This window comes from Microcebus murinus, chromosome 10, assembly GCF_040939455.1.
Source record: "Microcebus murinus isolate Inina chromosome 10, M.murinus_Inina_mat1.0, whole genome shotgun sequence".
Lineage (NCBI taxonomy): Eukaryota > Metazoa > Chordata > Mammalia > Primates > Cheirogaleidae > Microcebus > Microcebus murinus.
Genome location: NC_134113.1, coordinates 46,236,692 through 46,258,452, shown reverse-complemented (window position 1 = coordinate 46,258,452; position 21,761 = coordinate 46,236,692). Strand labels below are relative to the sequence as shown.

The 21,761-nt window shown below is 36.4% G+C and overlaps 1 protein-coding gene across 1 annotated transcript in view; it reads left to right on the top strand.

The window, feature by feature from the left end:
- The window catches only part of SLC2A13 (solute carrier family 2 member 13), a 343,690-nt gene extending 322,553 nt beyond the window's left edge, over nt 1-21,137 (top strand). The window contains exons 8-10 of the mRNA XM_012788702.2: nt 9,221-9,342; nt 9,464-9,616; nt 15,897-21,137. Coding sequence (XP_012644156.2) covers nt 9,221-9,342; nt 9,464-9,616; nt 15,897-16,123 — 502 coding nt within the window. The 3' untranslated portion in view covers nt 16,124-21,137. The remainder of the gene's footprint in view (nt 1-9,220; nt 9,343-9,463; nt 9,617-15,896) is intronic.
- Nucleotides 21,138-21,761: the final 624 nt, after the last annotated feature.

Here is a 21,761-nt window from a genome sequence, read left to right as displayed (position 1 = left end):
ACTGATGCCTCCCAGTTTGTTCTTTCTATTTAAGATTGCTTTGCTTATACGAGGTTTTTTCTGATTCCATATGAAGTGAAGAATTATTTTTTCTAGTTCTGTAAAGAATGCTGATGGTATTTTCATAGGGATTGCATTGATTCTGTAGATCACTTTAGGTAATATTGACATTTTAACTATATTGATTCTACCAGTCCATGAACAAGGTAGATTTTTCCATCTGTTTAAATCTTCTGCAATTTCTTTTTTTAGTGTTCCGTAGTTCTCCTTATATAAATCTTTTATATCTTTCGTTAAGAATACTCCTAGATAAGACATGAAACTTTAAGAATCCTAGAAGAAGATGTTGGGAAAACCCTATCAGACATTGGCCTAGGCAAAGAATTTTTGAGGAAGACCCCCAAGGCAATCACCGCAGCATCAAAAATAAACAAGTCGGATCTGATCAAATTAAAAAGTTTCTGCACAGCCAAGGAAACCATCAGTAGAGCAAATAGACAACCCACGGAGTGGGAGAAAATATTTGCTCTCTACACCTCTGATAAAGGCCTAATAACAAGAATCTATCTAGAGCTTAAAACAATTAACAAGAAAAAATCAAACAATCCCATCAAGAAATGGGTGACGGAAATGAAAAGAAACTTCTCCAAAGAAGACAGAATAATGGCATGCAAACATATAAAGAAATGCTCAACCTCTCTAATTATTAGAGAAATGCAAATCAAAACCACAATGAGATCCCACCTAACCCCAGTAAGAATGGCCTGTATCAAGAAATCCCAAAACAACAAATGCTGGCGAGGATGCGGAGAGACAGGAACACTCCCACACTGCTGGTGGGACTGCAAACTAGTTCAACCTCTGTGGAAAGCAATATGGAGATACCTCAAACAGCTAGAAATAGAAATACCATTCGACCCTGCAATAGCACTGTTAGGCATCTACCCAAAAGAGCATAAGACATTCTATTATAAAGACATATTGACACGAATGTTTATAGCAGCACAATTCACTATTGCACGATCATGGAAGCAGCCCAGGTGCCCATCAATTCATGAGTGGATAATTAAAATGTGGTATATGCTCACAATGGAATATTACTCAATCCTAAGAAATGACAGTGAGCTAGCACCATTTATGCTATCCTGGATTAAGCTTAAGCCCGTTATCCAAAGTGAGGCAACACAAGACATGGAAAATGGGCTCCACATCTACTCGCCATCAAATTGGTACTGACTGATTTAAACTTCGATTTTTATCGTAGGGGGGGGACCCAACCTTAGGGATGGGACGAACATTGTGGAGGGGGAGGGCATAACTCTAACCCTTCTCAGGGAGAGGCAAAGATATACAATGTAACCAAAATGTTAAAAAAAAAAAAAAAAAAAAAACTTTTTAGCAGGTGGTGGACAGGCGGGAGTGGGGAGGAGGAAAGGGCTGTATGCTTCCATAACGTGTGTGATGCACACCACCAGGGGATTGGACATTTTGGGGGGAGGGAGGGGGCAGGAGCAATATTTGTAACCCTAACAATATTTGTACCTCTATGATGAAATATGATGAAATAAAAAAAAATGCAAGGAATATATGATCGTGGTTAACTGGCAAGAGCAGTTACATATTTGCACTGCTTAGTTCCTTTAATTATTTCTTTGGTTTACAACTCCATAGATATTTGATGGAGAGGTCACACACACACACACACACACACACACAGAGGCAGAAAGAGTTCTACATATGAACTGGTTTGTGGGGTGGGTGTTGAGTGGGCAGGGGAGAATTGTTCCACCTTCAAAGAGAGCTGTTAATGTCTAGATGTGTTACTAATCGAAGTGCTGCGGGTTCCACGACTGGAGCAGGGAACTGATCATTTATTTGGTCTATATATCAAGTTTTAGTCTAGTCATTCTGCTGGTAAAGATTAGTTCTGTCACTTTGCCAAAATGAGACACATTTCACCTGCCTGCATTCAGTTCTTCTGCCTTGCCCCCTGCAGTACCCTCTGCACAGCTTCCCAATTGTAGTCTTTTTCTGATTTTGCTCTAGGATGTGGTGAAAAGGTGCCACATCAGAGAGCATGACTTTTTCTAATCAATCCCAACCCACACACTGATGTCAAAGTATTTTTGTTCCTTCTCGGGAGCATTATGTTCTTCCACCAGCAGTTGCCAGGAAAGCGTGAGGGTATTTTGCAATAGCGTCTGCAATATACATGTTTATTTTTTAATTGGGATGTCTAGTGTTCATATTTTGAAGGTCCCACTGTGATGTCATATTCTCTGTCATTAGCTATCTGTGTATTGCTGAGTGTGTAACTGTGAAGTCAGCGCCTGCAGAGCCTTCCTGAAATAGGCGAGGATGACGAGTAGTTACTCGGCCTTTTTTACGCACGTAGATGTGCATAGCCAGATGGTGAAAAGCTACAACGGGGCGAGCACAGAGTCCACTCTAAAACATCCTACTTGCCATCGTCACAGCAAGAGATCATGCACGGAACTGTGATAACAATGAAAACAGTAAATAGAACATTTTCCTGTCAACTTTAGTCATTTGATTATTTGTACCTCCCCACAGGATCCTGCCTACCTGCCTTTCATTTTTCCTTCCCTCTTCTCTTTTTTCTTTTACTTGCGTGCTTTATTTTTTTTTTTCTTTTTCTTTTTTTATTTTGGAGACAGAGTCTCACTGTGTTGCCCTGGCTAGAGTCTAGAGTGCAGTGGTGTCATCACAGCTCACAGCAACCTCAAACTCCTCAGCTCAAGCATCCTCCTGCCTCAGCCTTTCAAGTAGCTGGGACTACAGGTGCACCACCATGCCCAGCTAATTTTTTCTGTTTTTAGTAGAGACGGTATCTCACTCTTGCTCAGACTGATATCAAACTCCTGACCTCTAGCAATCCTTCCACCTTAGCCTCCCAGGGTGCTATGATTACAGGTGTGAGCCACCATGCCCACCCTTCTTCTTTTTCTTTCCTTGCTTATTTTCATATTTTAAGCTCTTCATATCTTGAAATACAATTTCATTAGTGGAAATTACTAATCAAGGAATTTCTAATGCTGTTTTCTAATCACATTTAAACAAATGCAAGCGGAAAGGCTTCATCATTCAGTGACCATTTATATAGAATATTATGATGGACAAAAGGTTGAGATAAAAATAATACAAAAATGACTATTCTCCAGCAAATACTTATAATTTGCTTTCTTTGTGCTAAACAGTTATAACCTTATTTAATCTGTGTAACAACTCTATTAGAGATTCTTATTTCATAAGAAAATCAAGGCACAGAGAGGTTAAGTAACTTGCCCAAAGTTACATAGTTGGTAACTGACAGAATGAAGATAAAAACCCATGTAGTCTGACATTAGACCCTGTGAGCTTAACACCTGTCCTGTGCCGGTACTGCCTGGGATGAGATCCCAGAACAGTAGACGGAGGAGTATATTCAGATAGGACAATATAGACCACTACGTGATCATGATATAAATGATGAAAATGAGAGAGAGTTGAGAAGAGAAAGAGAATATTTCAGACAGGTGCATGGGTAGCATCTGTATCAGCCTTGAGGGTTTTGAGTGAGAGTGTGACTTCACTTATAGGAAATAGCATGAGTAGGAGATACTGGGTCTGGAAAGTATTTTCAGTAGGCTCATTTAGTTGTTTAGTTGGAGAAAAAGATTGTGTATAGCAGTAGAAGATAAGGCAGGCTGCAGCCACATTTTGCAAGCCTTGTGTAGACAGCTGGGATAAGGACAGTGGAGGGCTTTGAGCAGTGAGGTGGCCGGAGCAATGCTCTAGAAAACTAGCTTAACTTTGTGGGGTACGAATTGGAAGAAAGGAATGCTAGGAGAAGGAAAAATAATTAGGAAACTGTATTCATTTTCTATTGCAACACAGTTATTAATAATTACTTAGCAGTTTCTGTAGGTCAAGAGCATAGACACAGCTTAGCTAGGTCCTCTGCTTAGGGTCTCCCAAGGCTACAAAGTGATGACTGGAGCTGCGGTTTCAACTAAGGCTAAACTGGGGAAGGATTCACTTTTGTTAGGAGATTTCAGTAATTTGTGGTTTTATACCAAGGACTTGAGTTTCTTGCTAGCTGTTGACAGAGGCTGTCCTCAGTTCTTCCCATGGGCCTCCACACATAGGCACCCCACAGCATGGCAGCTTGTGTCTCCAAAACCAGCGAGAGAGTGGGAAATTTTAGCTAAATTGCACTATAATCTTACATACTTAATCACATCTGTCCTGTCATGTTTGCCTTACTCTGTTGGTTGGAAGCAAGGCCACTCCACACTTCAGGGGAGGGCACTACACAAGGGCATGAAAATCAGGAAACAGGGATCGTAGGGCTGCTCTAGTCTGCCTGCCACAGAGACAGATGCAGTTGTTGGGACTAACACTCAGAATCTGAATTAGGGTGGTATTAATGCGAATAGAAAGGAAGAGTGGGATTCAAGAAATTATGTCTAGGAAATATGATTTCTTGCCTGTACCATGTGAAATTCCTCGTATACATTATCTCACCTAAGCCTCAGAATATCTCCTTGAGGTAGACACAGCTTTGAGAAGTTAAGTACCTAGAGATATATATATCCTAGCTTCACATCTAGGTTGTCAGTGCCAAAGCTCATAGCCATAGCCACTCTGCTTTATTTGGACTTTATAGAGGACCTGAAGTGAAATGGGTAAGAAAACAATGACAATAACTCCAATATTTTAAGCCATTTCAGTTCAGGGAAAGGTTGTGTTAATTAAAATAGCAATGTCATGAGGACACTAGTAAAGTCATGTTCATTGTGCATACACTATATGCCAGGCAGTATGTGAAGCACTCAGCATGCAGACATAGTATTCTTATGCACATGGAACAGGTGATGTTCCCAACAGCCTGTGATACAGTCCTTTGTCCTGTTTTACAGGACAGGAAACAGGACCAGGCCAGTGCCTACTAAACTCAGGATTCCACAAATGCACCAGTGGTCATTTTATTTGTAGCTATTACCTCTAATGTCTGACACATGAGCAGTGCTCATTATATAAATTTTGTAATGAACGCACATAGCTAGTAAGTGGTAGAGTCACAATTTGAACTCAGAACAGCCCCCACTCTTGCCTCCTGGAGAAAACCGTGCATGCCATTGTAGCCGTATTATGTATGCGGCCAGAGCAGGGTATCTAGATGTTCAGCAGAAACCTAAATTCCATCAGTGAAGCTTGAGAAAAGGTCAATGCTAGAATAAACTACTGAGGAGCATCCACGTAGAGATTACAGAGCCCTAAAATTAGATGAGATGATTATGAAAGGGTATAGGCCCTAAAATAAAACCTTAGAAAATACCTATATTTAGAGGTTGAGAAGTATAAGAGATATTTTAAAAAGCAATGAATACATACAGGTCAGAGAGATATAAGATGGAGATAAAGATGCAAAAGCAAAGTGAGAAGAGAAGGAAGGAGGGCTGTCAGCAGTGTCAGCCACCACAGAGTAATCAAAGAACAGCAAGAATAAGACGCGAAGACTGAATTTGGAGATTAGAAGGTGATCGGAGACTTTTGGGTGAGCAGATTGAGGAAAACAGAGGCTGAGTAAGAGTCAGCTAGCATCTGGGAGGGTGGGGAAGCTTGGCTATGGAAGAAAGATTGGTAGTGAGGTGGACCTCATGAGTATAAACTTCTCTGTGATTTTGGGAGAGCTAGTAGCAGTAATATAAGAGAGGTAGAATAGAAGATATCTTGTTGTTACAGACAGGAGGGAAAGGCCCAAGTAGCAAGAAAATAAAAACGGCAGAAAAAGGATACACTGCCCATGGAACATGACCCCAGAGGAGGCAAAAGGAACTATGCTGCAAGACCATAGATAGGAAGAGCAGTCCTTAGAAATGGGTAGAGAGAGATATGCATGGTACTATTGGAAGTAGGAGAAAAGACTACTTTGCATTTAAAAAAAAAAAATTTTTTTCAAAAACAAAAGTATTGAAAAGTGGAGGTTGAGTAGAGAAAAATTGATGTTCAAATTGAAGGTCCTCAATTCCTCTTTATGAATTTCTTTAAGAAGGAGGGATGTTCATCTATAGAAAGCAGAGGGAAAGATTTCAGGACTGGAAGATAAGGAATATTTTAATTAACTAAGGCAATGGTTAACAAAACTATTGAAAGTCTACTCTGAAATAAGTAGAGAATTAGTAGAGAAGACAATAAAGGATAAAATAAGCAATAGAGACCCAACAGAGATGAAATAGTGTGAACTTTTTATAGAGCCCAACATCATGGTTTCATAAGTTTGGCCAGCTTCTGAGAGGTAGTTGAAGGAAGGTAATGGTACCACACAAGGTTAGGAAGTGAAATGGTGAGAATGGCAGATAAGAATGGAGGAAGGATTCTCGAGGCAAGTGAAGATAATACATACCTTGTTTTATTGCGCTTTGCTTTATTAAGCTTTGCCGATACTGTGTTTTTTACAAAGTGAAGGTTATTGGTAACCCCACATTGAACAAGTCTGTCAGCACCATTAGCCAGCCATGATATCCTCTTAAGTCAAAGTTTAATGCAGAGTAAGATCTTAAACTCTCTTCAATTCTGTAAAGGCTGAGAGAGGTGAGGAAGCTGCAGAAGAAAAGTTTGAAGCTAGCAAAGGTTGGTTCACAAAGTTTAAGAAAAGAAGCTGTCTCCATAAAAGTGCAAGGTGAAGCAGCAAGTTATCCAAAAGATCCAGCTAAGATAATTGAGGGAGGTGGCTACACTAAACAACAGATGTAGATAATGAAGGAGTCTTCCACTGGAAGAAGGTGCCATCTAGGATTTTCATAGCTAGAGAGGAGAAGTCAGTGCCTGGCCATTGATATCTCATTTATCATTCAAAAAAACCTAGGGCCCTTAAGAATTATGCTAAATCTGCTCTGCTTGTGTTTTATAAATGGAACAATAAAGCCTGGATGACAACACATGTGTTTACAGCATGGTTGCCCACTGTTGAGACCTACTGCTCAGAAAAAAAAATATTTCTTTCAAAATATTACTGCTTATTGACAACGTACCTAGTCACCCAAGAGCTCTGAGGGAGATGTAGAAGGAGATGAATGTTATTTTCATTCCTGTCAACACAGCACCCATGGATAAAGGAGTAATTTCAACTTTCAAATCTCATCTCTAAGAAATACTTTTCATAAAGTAATAGCTGCCATAGATAGTGATTCCTCCAATGGATCTGGGCAAAGTCAATTGAAAACCTTTGGCAAGGATCCACCATTCTAGATGTTGCCATTAAGAATATTTGTGATTCTTGGAAGGAGGTCAAAAGATCAACATTAGCAGAAGTTTGGAAGAAGTTGATTCCAAGCCTCATGAATGACTTTGAGTGGTTCAAGACTTCAGTGGAGTAAATAACTACAGATATGGTGGAAAAAGCAAGAAAACTAGAATTAGAAGTGTAGAGCCTGAAGATGTGACTGAATTGCTGAAATCTCATGATAAAACTGTAACGAATGAGTAGATACTTGTTGTGAATAAGCAAAGAAAGTGGTTTCTGAAGAGGACTGTACTGGTGAAGATGCTGTGAACACTGTTGAAATGACAAAAGATTTACACTATTCTGATAAAGCAGCAGCAAGGTTTGAGAGGGTTTGCTCCAATTCTGAAAGTAGTTCTATGGGAAAAATGCTGTCAAACAGCACTGCATGCTACGGAGAAATATTTTATGAAAGAGTCAGTTGATGCATTTCATTGTTGTCTTATTTTAAGAAATTCCCGCAGCCACCCCAACCTTTAGCAGCCTTCACCCTGATCAGTCAGCAGCCATCAAGATCAAGGCAAGACCCTCCACCAGCAAAAAGATTACAACTTGCTGAAGGCTCAGATGATCTTTAGCATTGTTTAGCAATACAGTATGTTTTAATTAAGGGGTATACATTGGTTTTTTTAGACATAATTCTATTGTACACTCAATAGAAAACAGTACTGAGCGTAGGCATAACTTTTCTATGCACTGGGAAACCAAAATATTTGTGACTTGCTTTATTGATATATTCACTTACTGCAGTGTTCTGGAACCCAGCCTGCAATATCTCTGAGGTATGCCTGTATTGGCATTGGTATAAGCTGAGTGATGAGGTAAATGAATACTAAGGGGAATTTAGAATCTAAAGACTTTGATTTGAGCGTGGTGCAGTTATCAAAATGAGGATATAAAGTGGCTGTGATCAGAAAAGAAATGCTCAAAGTTTAAGGTATTGAAGTAAAATACAAAGTTTGAATGTTGAAGTAAAATAGTCCAAATCAAGCAAACTGTAAAGTGCCCTCTCTGTAGTTTCAGAGATTAAATAAGGAACTGTTAGGCCAATGTATTATGAACCAGAATGCAAAATAAATAAATGTGGCAGGGGATGAAATGGGGTGGACTGACCAGGCACCCAGATTATCAAGACAGATGAAGTGCCATGATGAGCTCATAAACACAGTAACAACAACAGGGCTTGGCCGTCAAAGACAGGTTCAAAGACAGGTGGAAGGAGGCAGAACAATAGTCTAAACTGACCATAGGGGATATGAATGTTTGTGAGGCTGATAGTATCTTCAGTGGCAATTAAGGTAAAGAATTGGAAGTTCAACTTGAAGATCAGTCTAAACCATAGGGCACTTTGCTTCCATACACAACAAGAAGGCAAGGTCATCATGGACTGACTGATAGAGAAGCAAGCAAGGACACAAAGCAGGAAGGGAAGGGTTATTTGGAATCAGATGTAATCATTGTTCCCTATCCTATTGCTTCTCTCTTCTACCCTGTCACCCCTTTACAGGTGATTCTTCTAATCCTTAAAATAGACAATAAGGTATTATCCCCATTTTACAGATGAAAAAAATCTGGTTCTGAAATTTGAATCTTGTCCTGACTGCAAATTCCAAGGTCTTTCAACCACAACCTATCAACTCTCTGTGTGTTACTGCAGTTTCCAAGGACTAATTAGAAATCATGTCTAATGGGTGTGAAACATATTCCCTCGTGTTGCTCTTGAATGACATTTAGCTCTAAAAAGTTGTATGTGAGCTTATATATATCTAATCTTATAATCTATGTTTACTTCTTAAGTTTTCTTCAAGAAAACCTTTTGTACCTTTTTCTCAAGACATTAAGGCATTTCCAAATACATTCAATATGAACATGTTGAATTTCTGCAACTATACTCTAAAACATTGTTAATCTTTATATTGCATTATTTTGCAGGTGTGAAAATGAAACCAAGTTCAAAACAGAAGACGTATTTTGGGCTTATAATTTCTGCCCTACTCCATATTCCTGGACTGCACTTCTGGGCCTTATTTTGTATCTTGTTTTCTTCGCACCTGGTAAATAAGGCTTTGTTTTTGTTGTGTTAATTAAATGGCATCTTCTTAGGGAAGACAGGTTACTGTTTTTCAAATTTATTACATGCTATTTTACTAAAGTTTTAAATTTTTTATTTCTCAGGAATGGGACCAATGCCTTGGACTGTAAATTCTGAAATATATCCCCTTTGGGCAAGAAGTACAGGAAACGCATGTTCATCTGGAATAAACTGGATTTTCAATGTTCTGGTTTCATTGACATTTTTACACACAGCAGAATATCTTACATATTATGGTAAGAGAATATTTTTTCCAACATAGTTTCATTTTTATTTTTCCTACTCTACTTTTTAGATATATTATCATTTGTCATTGAAAGACTATGTGGTTATATTTTTGCTGTTACAAATGTCTCCAGGTGGCTCTCTTATTCCCCTCAGGCCTTGGAAATGTATCTGGAGAAAGAAAAGAGGAAGGCTCCTTCACTAAGCAGCACTGCTTCTTGTCCCTCAGTGCTTAGGGCTGTCACCCACCCCTTTCCCAACCCAAACACCTCCCATCTATCTCCCCAGTTGGAAATCTTCACGGCATAGCTTTTAGTTTAACAAAAATATATAAACAACAAAAAAAATGGTAAAGAGATGTATGTAGGCAGGGCCACTGAGATGTCCTGTGACAGGGATAGAGTCCAGTCCAAGAGCAGAATCAACACAGAGTCAAAAGTAGCTTGCCAGGATACTTAAAGATATGATGTGCTGTGCATTATGCCTTCCATGTATCCTCTGTGCTGTTCAGGCCAAGGTGTGTGTATTTCAGCATCCTCTGAAACTAGCACTTACCACTTCCAAAACTGTAAATGTGATGGAAGTGTTCAAATGAAAATGTGTGGAGACCATAATTCAAAGGAAACAATATTGATAAATGGCTCAATTAGAAAAATAGTTTGGGGAGCTACATCAAATCCATTTTTACTAAAGTGAAAAGACTTTTCTTTTTAGAAAGATGATTTCTGACCAGGTGTGGTAGCTCATGCCTGTAATCCTAGCCCTGTGGGAGGCTGAGGCAGGCAGATGGCTTGAGGCCAGGAGTTTGAAATCAGCCTGGGCAACATAGTGAGATCCCTGTTGCTACAAAAAAAAAAAAAAAAAAAAAGCCAAACTGGGTGTGGTGGTGTGTGCCTGTAGACTCAGCTACTCAGGAGGCTGAGGCAGGAAGATCACTTTAGCCCAGGAGTTCGAGGTTGCAGTGAGCTATGATGATGCCACTGCACTCTAGCCTGGGCAACAGAGTGAGACACTGTCTCAAAAAAAAAAAACAAAAAAGAAAGAGGATTTCTACATCGTCCACATGACTTCATAGGTTGTGATAGGATTCTAAATAATGAAATGTGAGATTTTAATTCTAACCTCCCCTTAAGCCTCAGTGGTATATGTGGAATGCCTACTGCTTAGACCAGGGTCCTCAAACTTTTTAAACAGGGGCCAGTTCACTGTCCCTCAGACCGTTGGAGGGCCGGACTATAGTTTTAAAAAAAACTATGAGTAAATACCTATGCACACTGCACGTATCTTATTTTGAAGTAAAAAAACAAATGGGCAAAACACCCACATATGGACCGTGGGCCGTAGTTTGACGCCTGGCTTAGACCATTCTTCTAGAAGACCTTCTCTGATCCCCTCCCTCGCCCACCTTACCTCATTCTATGCTCTGGGCACTTGTAATTCCTTTTTGCAAGAACAGGTTTACTTGTCTGTCCCCTACCTGCTACTACTAGACTATATAAATCCCTGGAGGGCCATCTATGCCTTGTTCACCACTATATTCCCAGTTCCTTCCAGGACATCCATCCTGTTCACCTGATAAGCACCCAAAAGTGTTTGCCAAATGAATAATATATGTATGAATATTGTAAATGAATTATGAGAAAACATTATAAAAATCCATTTCCCACTTCAATACATGCTGAATTAAAATTTGCTTTTAGTTAATACTATTTATCTAATGCTTTTACTTCCTTTATAAAACTCTTCTCTCTCCCCATCACTACTTACAATATTTAAAAATATTTATTCTCTTGGAAAGGAAAGCCATTGGCATTTTAAACTTGATATATATTAATATTTAGTATCTTCTGCTTTATCCTGTTTGGCAATTATAAATTTTTATATAAATTCATGAACTTACCTTCATGACATGATAAATATGAGTACAATAAATATTTACTCATGTTTACTGATTCTTGAGAACACGTAAATATTTGAAGACCTAAATATATATTTATATCCCTTAAAGCATGTTTTATAGAAAGTTACAAATAATAGAAGTCTACATGATAATACTTTTGATAGCAAAGCTCCTTTTTCTTGAATTTATACTGCCAGAAAAACATGAGACAACAGAAGTGAAATTTAAATAGAGCATATGCAGGCTTCTTTTCAGAAATATTTGGTTGGAAGCTTTTTGCTTTGCATTGACCTTCTGTCATGTCAGTGCACTGGTCCATTCAGTCTATTACTCTAGTAGTGGAAAGATAGTTCAGTTCAGGTTCATTTTTCCCTTTTTCATGTGATGTTTTTAATCTACATATTACTGATTTGTGTAAGCTATGTGTTTATATTCCTGATTTAACAAATATATATCCTTATGGTATATTTCTCTAGAAATATCCATGTCTTCTTTTGTTTTCTCCTTTCTTATTGTTTCTTAAGATCTCGAATTTTGGTTCCTTCCTAAACCACACTGCTTAGATAGGTCTGCCTTGCACCCCATACAATAATGTTTATTACTAAAAATTTTCATTAAAATATCATCAGTATGCCATTTCTTATATAGCATGTGTGGCTAAATAGATCCCTTGGAGAACATTATATAAAAGTTCCTGTTTTGAGGCACCGAAATGCAATCAAACATGGTCATTGATTCCCCATGTGTATAATTAAATTAAATATTTGTTTTAATCTGGAACTTAATATAAGACTCTAATAAGATTTATTTCCTTCAGAATAAATCTGAGGAATATCTGTGCTGTCCAATAATCCTGACAAACTCATTACAGACTTTTCCATTTTCACTCCCAGGGGAATAATTGAGAAAGTTACATTATTGATTTGACCCTGACATGGGGCAGTTCACAGCCTCCAGTGCTTGCTCATACTCCTCTGTGACTGACCCACAGGTCTCCTCAGTGGAACCCGTACTTAGCAGTCAGTTTTGGCATTTGACTGCTTGGGATTCTACAGATTTTATAAAAGGGTCTTGTATGTTAATAGAATTTCTCTGGTATTATTCAGCTTTGGGAATCTAGGTCACAAGCAAGAATCTGTAATTGACTTTAAGAATCTTTCCAACCTATCTAATTGTTTTTAACTGTAAGAGCTTAGCACTAACAGATTTGATTTGTTACTTCTAATTATACCACTGTTCCCAAATTGTGAAAGATAATGATAAAGGTAAAATACATGATATTTATAAAGCCAAACTGGCTTTGCTGTGTTACAGCTTTTGAAGTTTAGCAGCCAGGTTTGGTCAAAAATGTTTTTACCACCTGTACTTATCTTTCCATATCATTATCATGATTACCATCCTTTCTTTGTCCTTCTCTGCTAAAGATTCCATTTGTGCTCCTACCTCACAATATTGTGGGGTGTGTGTGTGTGTGTGTGTGTGTGTGTGTGTGTGTGTGTGTGTGCGCGTTTGTTTGTTTGGAGACAGAGTCTCGCTCTGTCAGCCAGGCTAGAGTGCAGTAGTATCATCATAGCTCACAGCAACTTCAAACTCCTGGGTTCAAGTGATCCTCCTGCCTCAGCCTCCTGAGTAGCTGGGACTACAGGCACACGGGCCACAATGGAGACGGGATCTCAGTCATATCCAGGCTGGTCTCAAACTCCTAACCTCAGGGCAGCCTCCTGCCTCGGCCTCTCAGAACGCTAGAATTACAGGCATGAGCCACCACACCCAACCTACAATATTGCTTTTATCTATACTCAGAACACAGGAATTCAATCTCTTAATAGCAGCTCTTCTTTCCTAGTCATTTAGTAGAATGTAATAATGCTGGCTATCACTTTTTTGAGCAACTAACATCCAGAATTCTAATGGGCATATAATGTACATTATTTCTATTATTTACAGTTTGGGAAAATAGGAATTATTTTCCCTATTACATAGATCAGAAAACCAAGTTCAAGAGAATTTAAGAAACTCTACTCCAAGGATTCAGCCTGGGTCATTATGTGACTTCCAGGCCCACATTCTCCACAGAGCCATGAAGCCTTTCTCTCACAGAAACTCTCAGCCATGCATCCCAGATGACCTAGTATCATTTTTCTGAGTACTTCTCACATATAAGCCATAAAAAAAAAGGTTACAGTAAATGTTTAATCTGAACCAAACTGAAAGAACCTTATATTTGTAAATAGAGTTGTATTTTTATTAAACAAAGGGAATTTGATTTATACAAGTCTAGCTCCTTAAAGAGTTAATATAGCTTTAACAAATTATGTCTTGATTTAGTTAATAACCCTTTCATGTTTTTTTCTAATGTCACGTAATTTACCTCTGTTTCCCTTCCGTTTTCTCATGGCTTCTCATTCTACAGAAAAGATTCTGTTGGGTGGTCAGTTCAGCAGCATTTTTCCTCCATAGTTTTCCTTGAGTCTTTCCAAAACATATTTCTATGGATATTCTGGAAATGGTTACTTATTAAGAAAGTATTAAGACAGTAACCATGTGTTAGGCACTGGGAACCCAAAGACAAGCCATAGACGCTGACCCTTGAGGAGACCACTTTTGCCACTGGAACAGAAGAGCAGTTCTCCCTCTCGGGCGTCTCTTAACCATCTCTCTTGTATCTGCTCCTGATTTTGACCATAAGATTTATGGAATCATAAACTGCCAGCACTTAAATAGGAGCTGAGCAACCATTTTATTTTACGTAACCACTTCAGTACAGCGCTCACCGGCCGTGAACCCTTGCCCACAGCCGGCACTCACGGTCCGCACGATAGTCTGTGCTGTGCATTGACCACGAATCCGTTTTGCTCTTGTGTGATGAGGGAAGCTTTAAAGCACTGAAAGCTTGTTTTACTTTACAGGCAGCTTTACTTGTAGTGTAAATCAGAATAGGTAACATATACATATACGTTTTCATTACGTTTTTTAAAAGTTCACAATTTTTAAAAGTTCACAGTTTTATTTTGATAAATGAAAAATTAGAAAAGTCATATCATAGCTGTCAGCTAAAGTTGACCCTGGGCTGAGTGCGCGTTCATCTGTGGCTATCGACTATAGTCCACACTCGTACCGAAGTGGTTAATGAGGCATCTGAGGCCCAAAGAAATTAAATGACTAATCTAGAAGTCACATAGCCAAGACTTAATCCCAGATCTTCCCACTTCCACCCAATCTGATATCCTTTCTCCAGCCATTAGTCATATTAGTTTTTTATCTTCCTTCCCCCATCTCATTTACAGAATGGTCCGGACCAAAGGCCTAAAATTAGGCAGGGACTCCATTATAGTTAGTCATTTTCCACCATCAAAAGTAAAAGTATACATTCTTATATTTAAGATGGGAATTAGTTTATAAATGAAAGTCCATCTTGGAAATATGTAGATAATATAAACAAGTCATACGTTCATATATCTCATCCATCTAGGCTTGCTATATCGACACTTACTACCTGGTTGCTTCCTATTTACATGTTTGTTGGTATGCTGCATTGACATGCATAATATTACAGCAAAACAATATTCCCTGACCTCACAGAGCTTACACACTAGTGGGGAGAAACAAAAACAAATCAGTAAACATTATTGTCTGCCAGATGATGATAAGTGAGACTGAGGGGGAAAAAATGGACTATAGGGGTCCAAGAGAAGGAACAAGGAGACCAGTTAAGAGACTATCGCAATGGTCCAGAGAGGAGAGGATGGCTCTTAAACCATTGATATTTGTGGAAGCGGTGAGAAGTGATCATCTTCAGGTTACATTTTAAAGGCAGATCCAACAGGATTTCCTAACAGATTGGGATGCTGGATGTGAGAGTAAGAGAAAAGTCCAGGAAGATTCCTAGGTTTGGGGCATGAGAAAGGGGAAAGATGGACTTGCCAGATATGCCACTGAGGTAATAATTCAACAACGTCATCATTGTACTTGGTTCTGGAAACGCAAGATGAATAATAAACGTCTCCTGGCCTCAAAGTGCCTCTAGTCTAATAGACAAAGCAAACATATATACACACATAATACTTCTTGGTTATTATGATAGGGATTCTCAACAAAGTGCTGTAAAAGCACATTGGAGAGAGTAATTCCCTCTAGTCAGGGAACTGAGGAAAAGTTTCAAAGCAGAATTTAACCTGACCTGAGTCTGTTATTCTTCTTGAGTTTGGCATTACATGACTTGAGTTTAGAAAGATAAATTGTATTACATTCACAGGGTTAGAACAATTAGAGTAAACCCAGCTGGTAGTAATTTTTTGGTCCCATTTCATACCTTGGTTATACATGATTGACCAGGAAAAAAAAGTCAAAATCAATACTCCTTCATGTATACATTTTTTTTTCCATTGTAGGAGCCTTCTTCCTCTATGCTGGATTTGCTGCTGTGGGACTCCTTTTCATCTATGGCTGTCTTCCTGAGACCAAAGGGAAAAAATTAGAGGAAATCGAATCACTCTTTGACAACAGGCTGTGCACATGTGGCACTTCAGATTCTGATGAAGGGAGATATATTGAATATATTCGGGTGAAGGGAAGTAACTATCATCTTTCTGACAATGATGCTTCTGATGTGGAATAATTTTCAGCTGCTGATAGATTTAGTTATTTAAACAAACTTGGGGGAGAAGAACAGCAATTGGTGACCTCACTGCCATGTTTCTAATCTGGTTCTTTCCACAGTCTAGTTTTAAATGACTTCATATTCTAGAATACTTGATTAGGAGGAAGATACAACCATGATGACATTTTGTTTCATGAGCAGGAATACAAAAGATATATATTTACATAGATTTTAATCTAATAATTGTTGAGCAAATGTGTGTAATCCCTTCTTGAGATAGTCTAAAATGAATACTATACCCAGTGACTTCAGTGGCATCCTTTTTTCCTAAGACCATATATAATTTTAGTGGCAATAGTCAGTGCTAATCTAACCAAATTACATATATATATTTATAAAGAATTATTTCACATGGCATTCTCCACGAAAAAATGAAAATTCTGGGAGATGGTCCAAGGGTGTTCTATGTCAAACATGGCCTATTGGCCCTAAATTTTTCTAAGAGGTAGTAGTGGCTTATCTGTGATCAGCTGTCAGGAAGTAAATTCCATTTAAGCTTTCATCAGCCAATTCAAAAGTGCCTCCTACAAGGGCACAGCTATTCTTTTCTCCTTTGGATTCCAAGTTTTGATTTCTGTCTCAAATTCAGACATTGAGAGTTCTTCAGAAACTGACTCTGCACAGGATCTTTTGAATATATCAAAAAGCAGGTCTTTTAGGGATTATTTTCATACATGTTTTTTGCATTAGTTATAAGTATACTTTTGCACAGATAAACTAGCAAGTTTTGGTAAGAAAACTGTCAGAAAATAACAAAGAAAAGATGATTTTTATGGATTCTTAATTGGTTAGTCATTTAGATATGCAACTGTAAATGCAAAATAGTGCCAGATATTTAACTATATATCTTAACTATATATCAGGGTCAGTTTTTGTTCATGCCAAAATCACCACACCTTCCTCATTGGCTCTGGAGTCCTATTTTGTGCCTTCATTTGTGTTATATAAATAGCTGCACGCAGACTATTTTTCCCTTTTGATCAAATAATAATTTCAGAAATAAAAAAGAGGAAGGAAATCAGTAGCAGAAATAATCCTGCTGTTACTGATGTTTAATTAAAATAATGGGACTCATTTTTTTCTCAACTTTTTAACAACTCTTCCTAAGGGAACTGTCACATTTTATTACTTGTCTTTTTTACTCTAAGGTCATAAACTAGCTTTAATTTTGCACACCTTTTCTCAATTTAAAAAAATACATAGATTTATCTGAGTGTTTTCATTTTCTCATTCTTGGCTTCAATTTTTTTCCTTTTTGTCTAAAGATTGAGTTCCCTATTAATATTTCTAGTATAGTATGTCTATAAGAAATGCTGACTTACATTTCTACAATGTCTTTCCAAAGTCTTCACTGGTTTTTATAGTCATTCATCACTGAACTCTTAATTTTTGCTCTTCTGTTAAGAACTGTATAGTATGTTAAGAACTATATAAAATTACTTGCTAGTTCCAGTAAAAATATGAATGAATCTTCTGTGTTAGGAATGCATCAGTTTGATGCATTTTAAAATGTCTCTAAACATCTAATAAGGTACTATAGTTGGGGAGAAAAGGAGGATATCTATAAATTCAAAGTCTAACTTATTCTTATCATAATTATCAAGCTAAAAATATACCTGTGAAAGTTCATTCTCTAAGTCACTAGAGGTATAATTTGTGCTTAACCAGTCACATTAGTGCCCTAAAAGTCCTTCAACCAAAAAAAAAGTTTTCTCCCTTTGGTCATTTCATATAATAAAAAAATTTAATATTTTAGAGTTCATTGAATTAGGTGCTTTGAAAATTGATTTTAAGGGGATATTTAATATTGATTTTCCCCTAGAAAAGTAGATATGATTTAATAGAAAAAAATTATTATTACACTGATATTTCTTATCCCAATAAGAACTTTCTTATCTGTGTATTTTACACAGGTAAAGTGAGGGGGAAAATGAGCTCTTGTGTGGTACAATCAGAATATGTTAGGAAGAAAAAACATTTAGACCAATAAAGTGCTCTCTAAAAATTTATTTTTCTGATTTACCCAAATAATTGCCTCAATTCTTCTCTTTATTGTATACATAGCCTTAACTATATACTTATATCTCAGCTGGGCTGATGCACAGTAACTTTATTAAAGGAGCAACTGGACTCATATTATTTCCTAAAGCAGAACATGGCCTGTTCTCCCTGACATAGAAAAAAAATGTTTTCAACTTTATATCCATAAATGCACATAGTAACAGGGAAAATTAGCCACAGTTCTCCTCCCCCATTCTCCTCAGCCCCTTCTTTAAAATACTATTTGTTATTTATATAGTGATAAAGATAATATTCCATATCTTTGAAGTATAAGACAGAGAGGCACAGTATAAGAATTATTTATAACTTTTTAGAAACAAATAACTACTTGAAAAGGAACCTTATACAATTAGGGTATTATTTTTAGATTTGGTGAACATTTATAGTATATTAAAAATTAAATGTTTAAATTTTTCAGGTTTTTTTATATTATGCACCTTAAGTTCTCAGTGTCTTTGGCTGCCACTATCAACTTGAAAACATTCCATTGGAAATATCATCAAATATATATTTTATAGGACAATTTATATAAGATACAATTTGACCTACCATATTAAAACAGACACCGATTAAGCATCATGCTTTCAACTGAAATTATAGGTTTCCTTCTAAACATGCTGCAGATAGAGCTATATTATGTTTTAGGAAAATACAGTGAAGATGGTTCTAGTACCTACTGAGACTTAGCTGGATGGCTGATCTGCACTAGACAGAAGAGAATATACTATTTGGTCTGCATATGAAAACACAGAGCTGAATGTAATGTTAAAAAGATTTGCTGTCAATATTTTTCTTGAATGTAAGTAAACATTCCTAATAATTTTGACTGTTGCACCTAACCTAATCATTACCCAAAACATGAGTATTTTTAATATGTATATGTAGAAAGATCTAAATAATAATAAAAGGTAATGTTTCTATTTTAAATTTGTTCTCAGCCATACGCAGTAGTTAGTTCCCTGATAGAAAATGATATGAGAATAATGCTACCAAATGCTTTTTCATAATTTAATTTTACCACTGAACCAGATTTTAGTACAGAAGAGTTTCCTAAATATTATTTAAGTTATTCACTCTAAAATGGGAAATCAGTTAAAGCAAGAAAGTTATACGTTTTTTACTATAATTTCAGTATCTTATACAGGGAAGAATAATCAGGAAAAATATAAGATGGCAACTTCCCTTTTGCTTTTAAATAGCGAAGGAAAATTGAAAATATAATAACCCACAGATCCAGAAGATTGAGGGAGTGGAAGGATATTTTAGAAAACACTATCCATATGTTTATCTAAGAAAGTTTCACAGTATATAATGTAATGACACTAATAAAGTTCATAAATACTGTAATACAGTGAGGAGAATTGGAGGATTATTGATTTTATTTCATCAACATAATAATTAAAAATAAAATTAATGAGATGGTTACCAAGTTTTTTTTTACCATTTTCTAAGTCATAAAATACTAAATTATACTAAATATCTAAGTTTTCAATTACCAAATTAATACTTTATCTTAGGAATAAAAGAATTAGATGACATATCAGGCCAGAAGCAGAGAATTAATAATATGTGCTTCGTAGCAAAATATATTAAATTATGGGGTAAAATTTACAGCTCATATGTAACACCTGCCAATAAGATTCAGAATTATTCTTTGCATTAATTTTAATGTCTTGTTTCCTATCACTTTCATCAATCTCCTGAGCCTCATGTACAATAACATTAAGCTAATTTGATGAAGTGGTTCAGGTTGTAACAGTGTATAAATTATCAGTACATTCAGTTCTTCTAGGTGAGCAATATTGCTGCTATATTCTAGAAATAGCAATCATTTAAAAATGCCAAACAGTTAACTGCTACCATCTCTCTCTTGTATATTCTGTCTTTAAAAAAGGAAATTTTTGAGTGCCAATAAATCATCAGGGAGGTGTTTTGGAAGAGTGTTGATGTTTAGAAGTACATGAAGATATTTTATCCTTATAATTTGCTTGTGGGTGTAAAATATAATTTCTATAAATCCTTAATTTATATATTATAAAATATGGTTTGTTGTACTTGAGTAATTTGGTGTATGAAATTTTAAATATCTTCATTTAACAGTAATATTCAGATTTTTATGTTAGACATTAAGTTCATGTGTTTTTGTCATATTAATATAAATGAGAAAAAGAAGTGGACCATGCAGCTAACTGGTACTTAAACTGAAAGCCAATACTTTGTAAAGTTTTAAAATTTTAGCAAATTTAACATTATTCCATCTCATTTAAAGGTTAAAAAGATGAGATTTGTCTCTAGCCAAAGTAGACATTTATATTCTACATGTTCAAACTGTTTCCTAGCAGCTTTTGGACTGTATCTCAGTTGGCGTTATAGTATCTTTTATTTGTAATAAATGTTCAAATTTCTATTTAGAAGCTCTAATGTACATCTATTAAGTCAAAACAGTTTTATGCTTTAAAATATATGTATTTCAAACTGTATATTTTAATTTCTGAGTGCATGTTATATAGTGTTTAATACTTCACATGTCTTGGCAAATTCAATATAAATATTTATTCCCAGAAGTGACATATGGGATATCTCTTAAAAATTATGAATATGTACCATTTCCTTCAAAGTCATTCTAGCCTATGCTGTATCAAAAGTATTGTATATTTTATGGAGATTTAGTGATATACATGTAAATGTTTTTTAAGTTATTTTATTGAAGTTCAATATTTACATAAAATTAAAATCTTTTTTTTAAAAAAAAAGTGTCAGTGCCAGAACTGTAAATGAAAATAATCAAATAAAATTAAATAATTCATTCCTCATTTCCTTCCCTTGTACTTTTTTATTTTCTCTAATTCTCTTTCCTTGGATTTTAGGATCTATGTTACATAGTTAAAGCATGAATAAAGACCTTTATATATTAATGCAGTCCTACTCATTTTAATGATATTTTGCTTCTTTAGATCACAGATGAACTCAATTATCATTTAAAAATATTTTATAATACCTAAAAATTATTCCAAGGAATATTCTAAATAAAAAACTTTGAAATGTGGTGCTTAGCAACCCTTGAAATATTTCTGGTTGTCATCAGAACCAGATGTTGACACAAACCATTAAGTCAAGTTGTCAAAAATTATTTTAAGTCATTGCTTTGTAAGTGAAAACAAAATACCTGCTGGATGACCAGTTGACAGTTCCTTTTCGAACTCTGTTGCTCTCAGTTGCCATTCTGCCCCCACCATAGCTTTTATTAGCAAACATACACTTGTTTAATGTGGGCAGTTGCTAGACTAGTTACCTATCTTTCATCGATAGCCCAACAGTACAAATAGCCCAAGGAGATCTTCTGAAGACACTAGACCTATTGTCATTCAAAGGCTTACAGTGGGGTTCCAATTAACCAAGGATTTTAATGTCAACAGGTAAGGCAAAAATCCTGCAGTCAAAATGACTCTTGAAAACCCCATAAATTACATATATTATTAAATTGTCCACTCATCTGAATAATGGGCACCTTAATAGTGCAGTGATCAGAAAAATC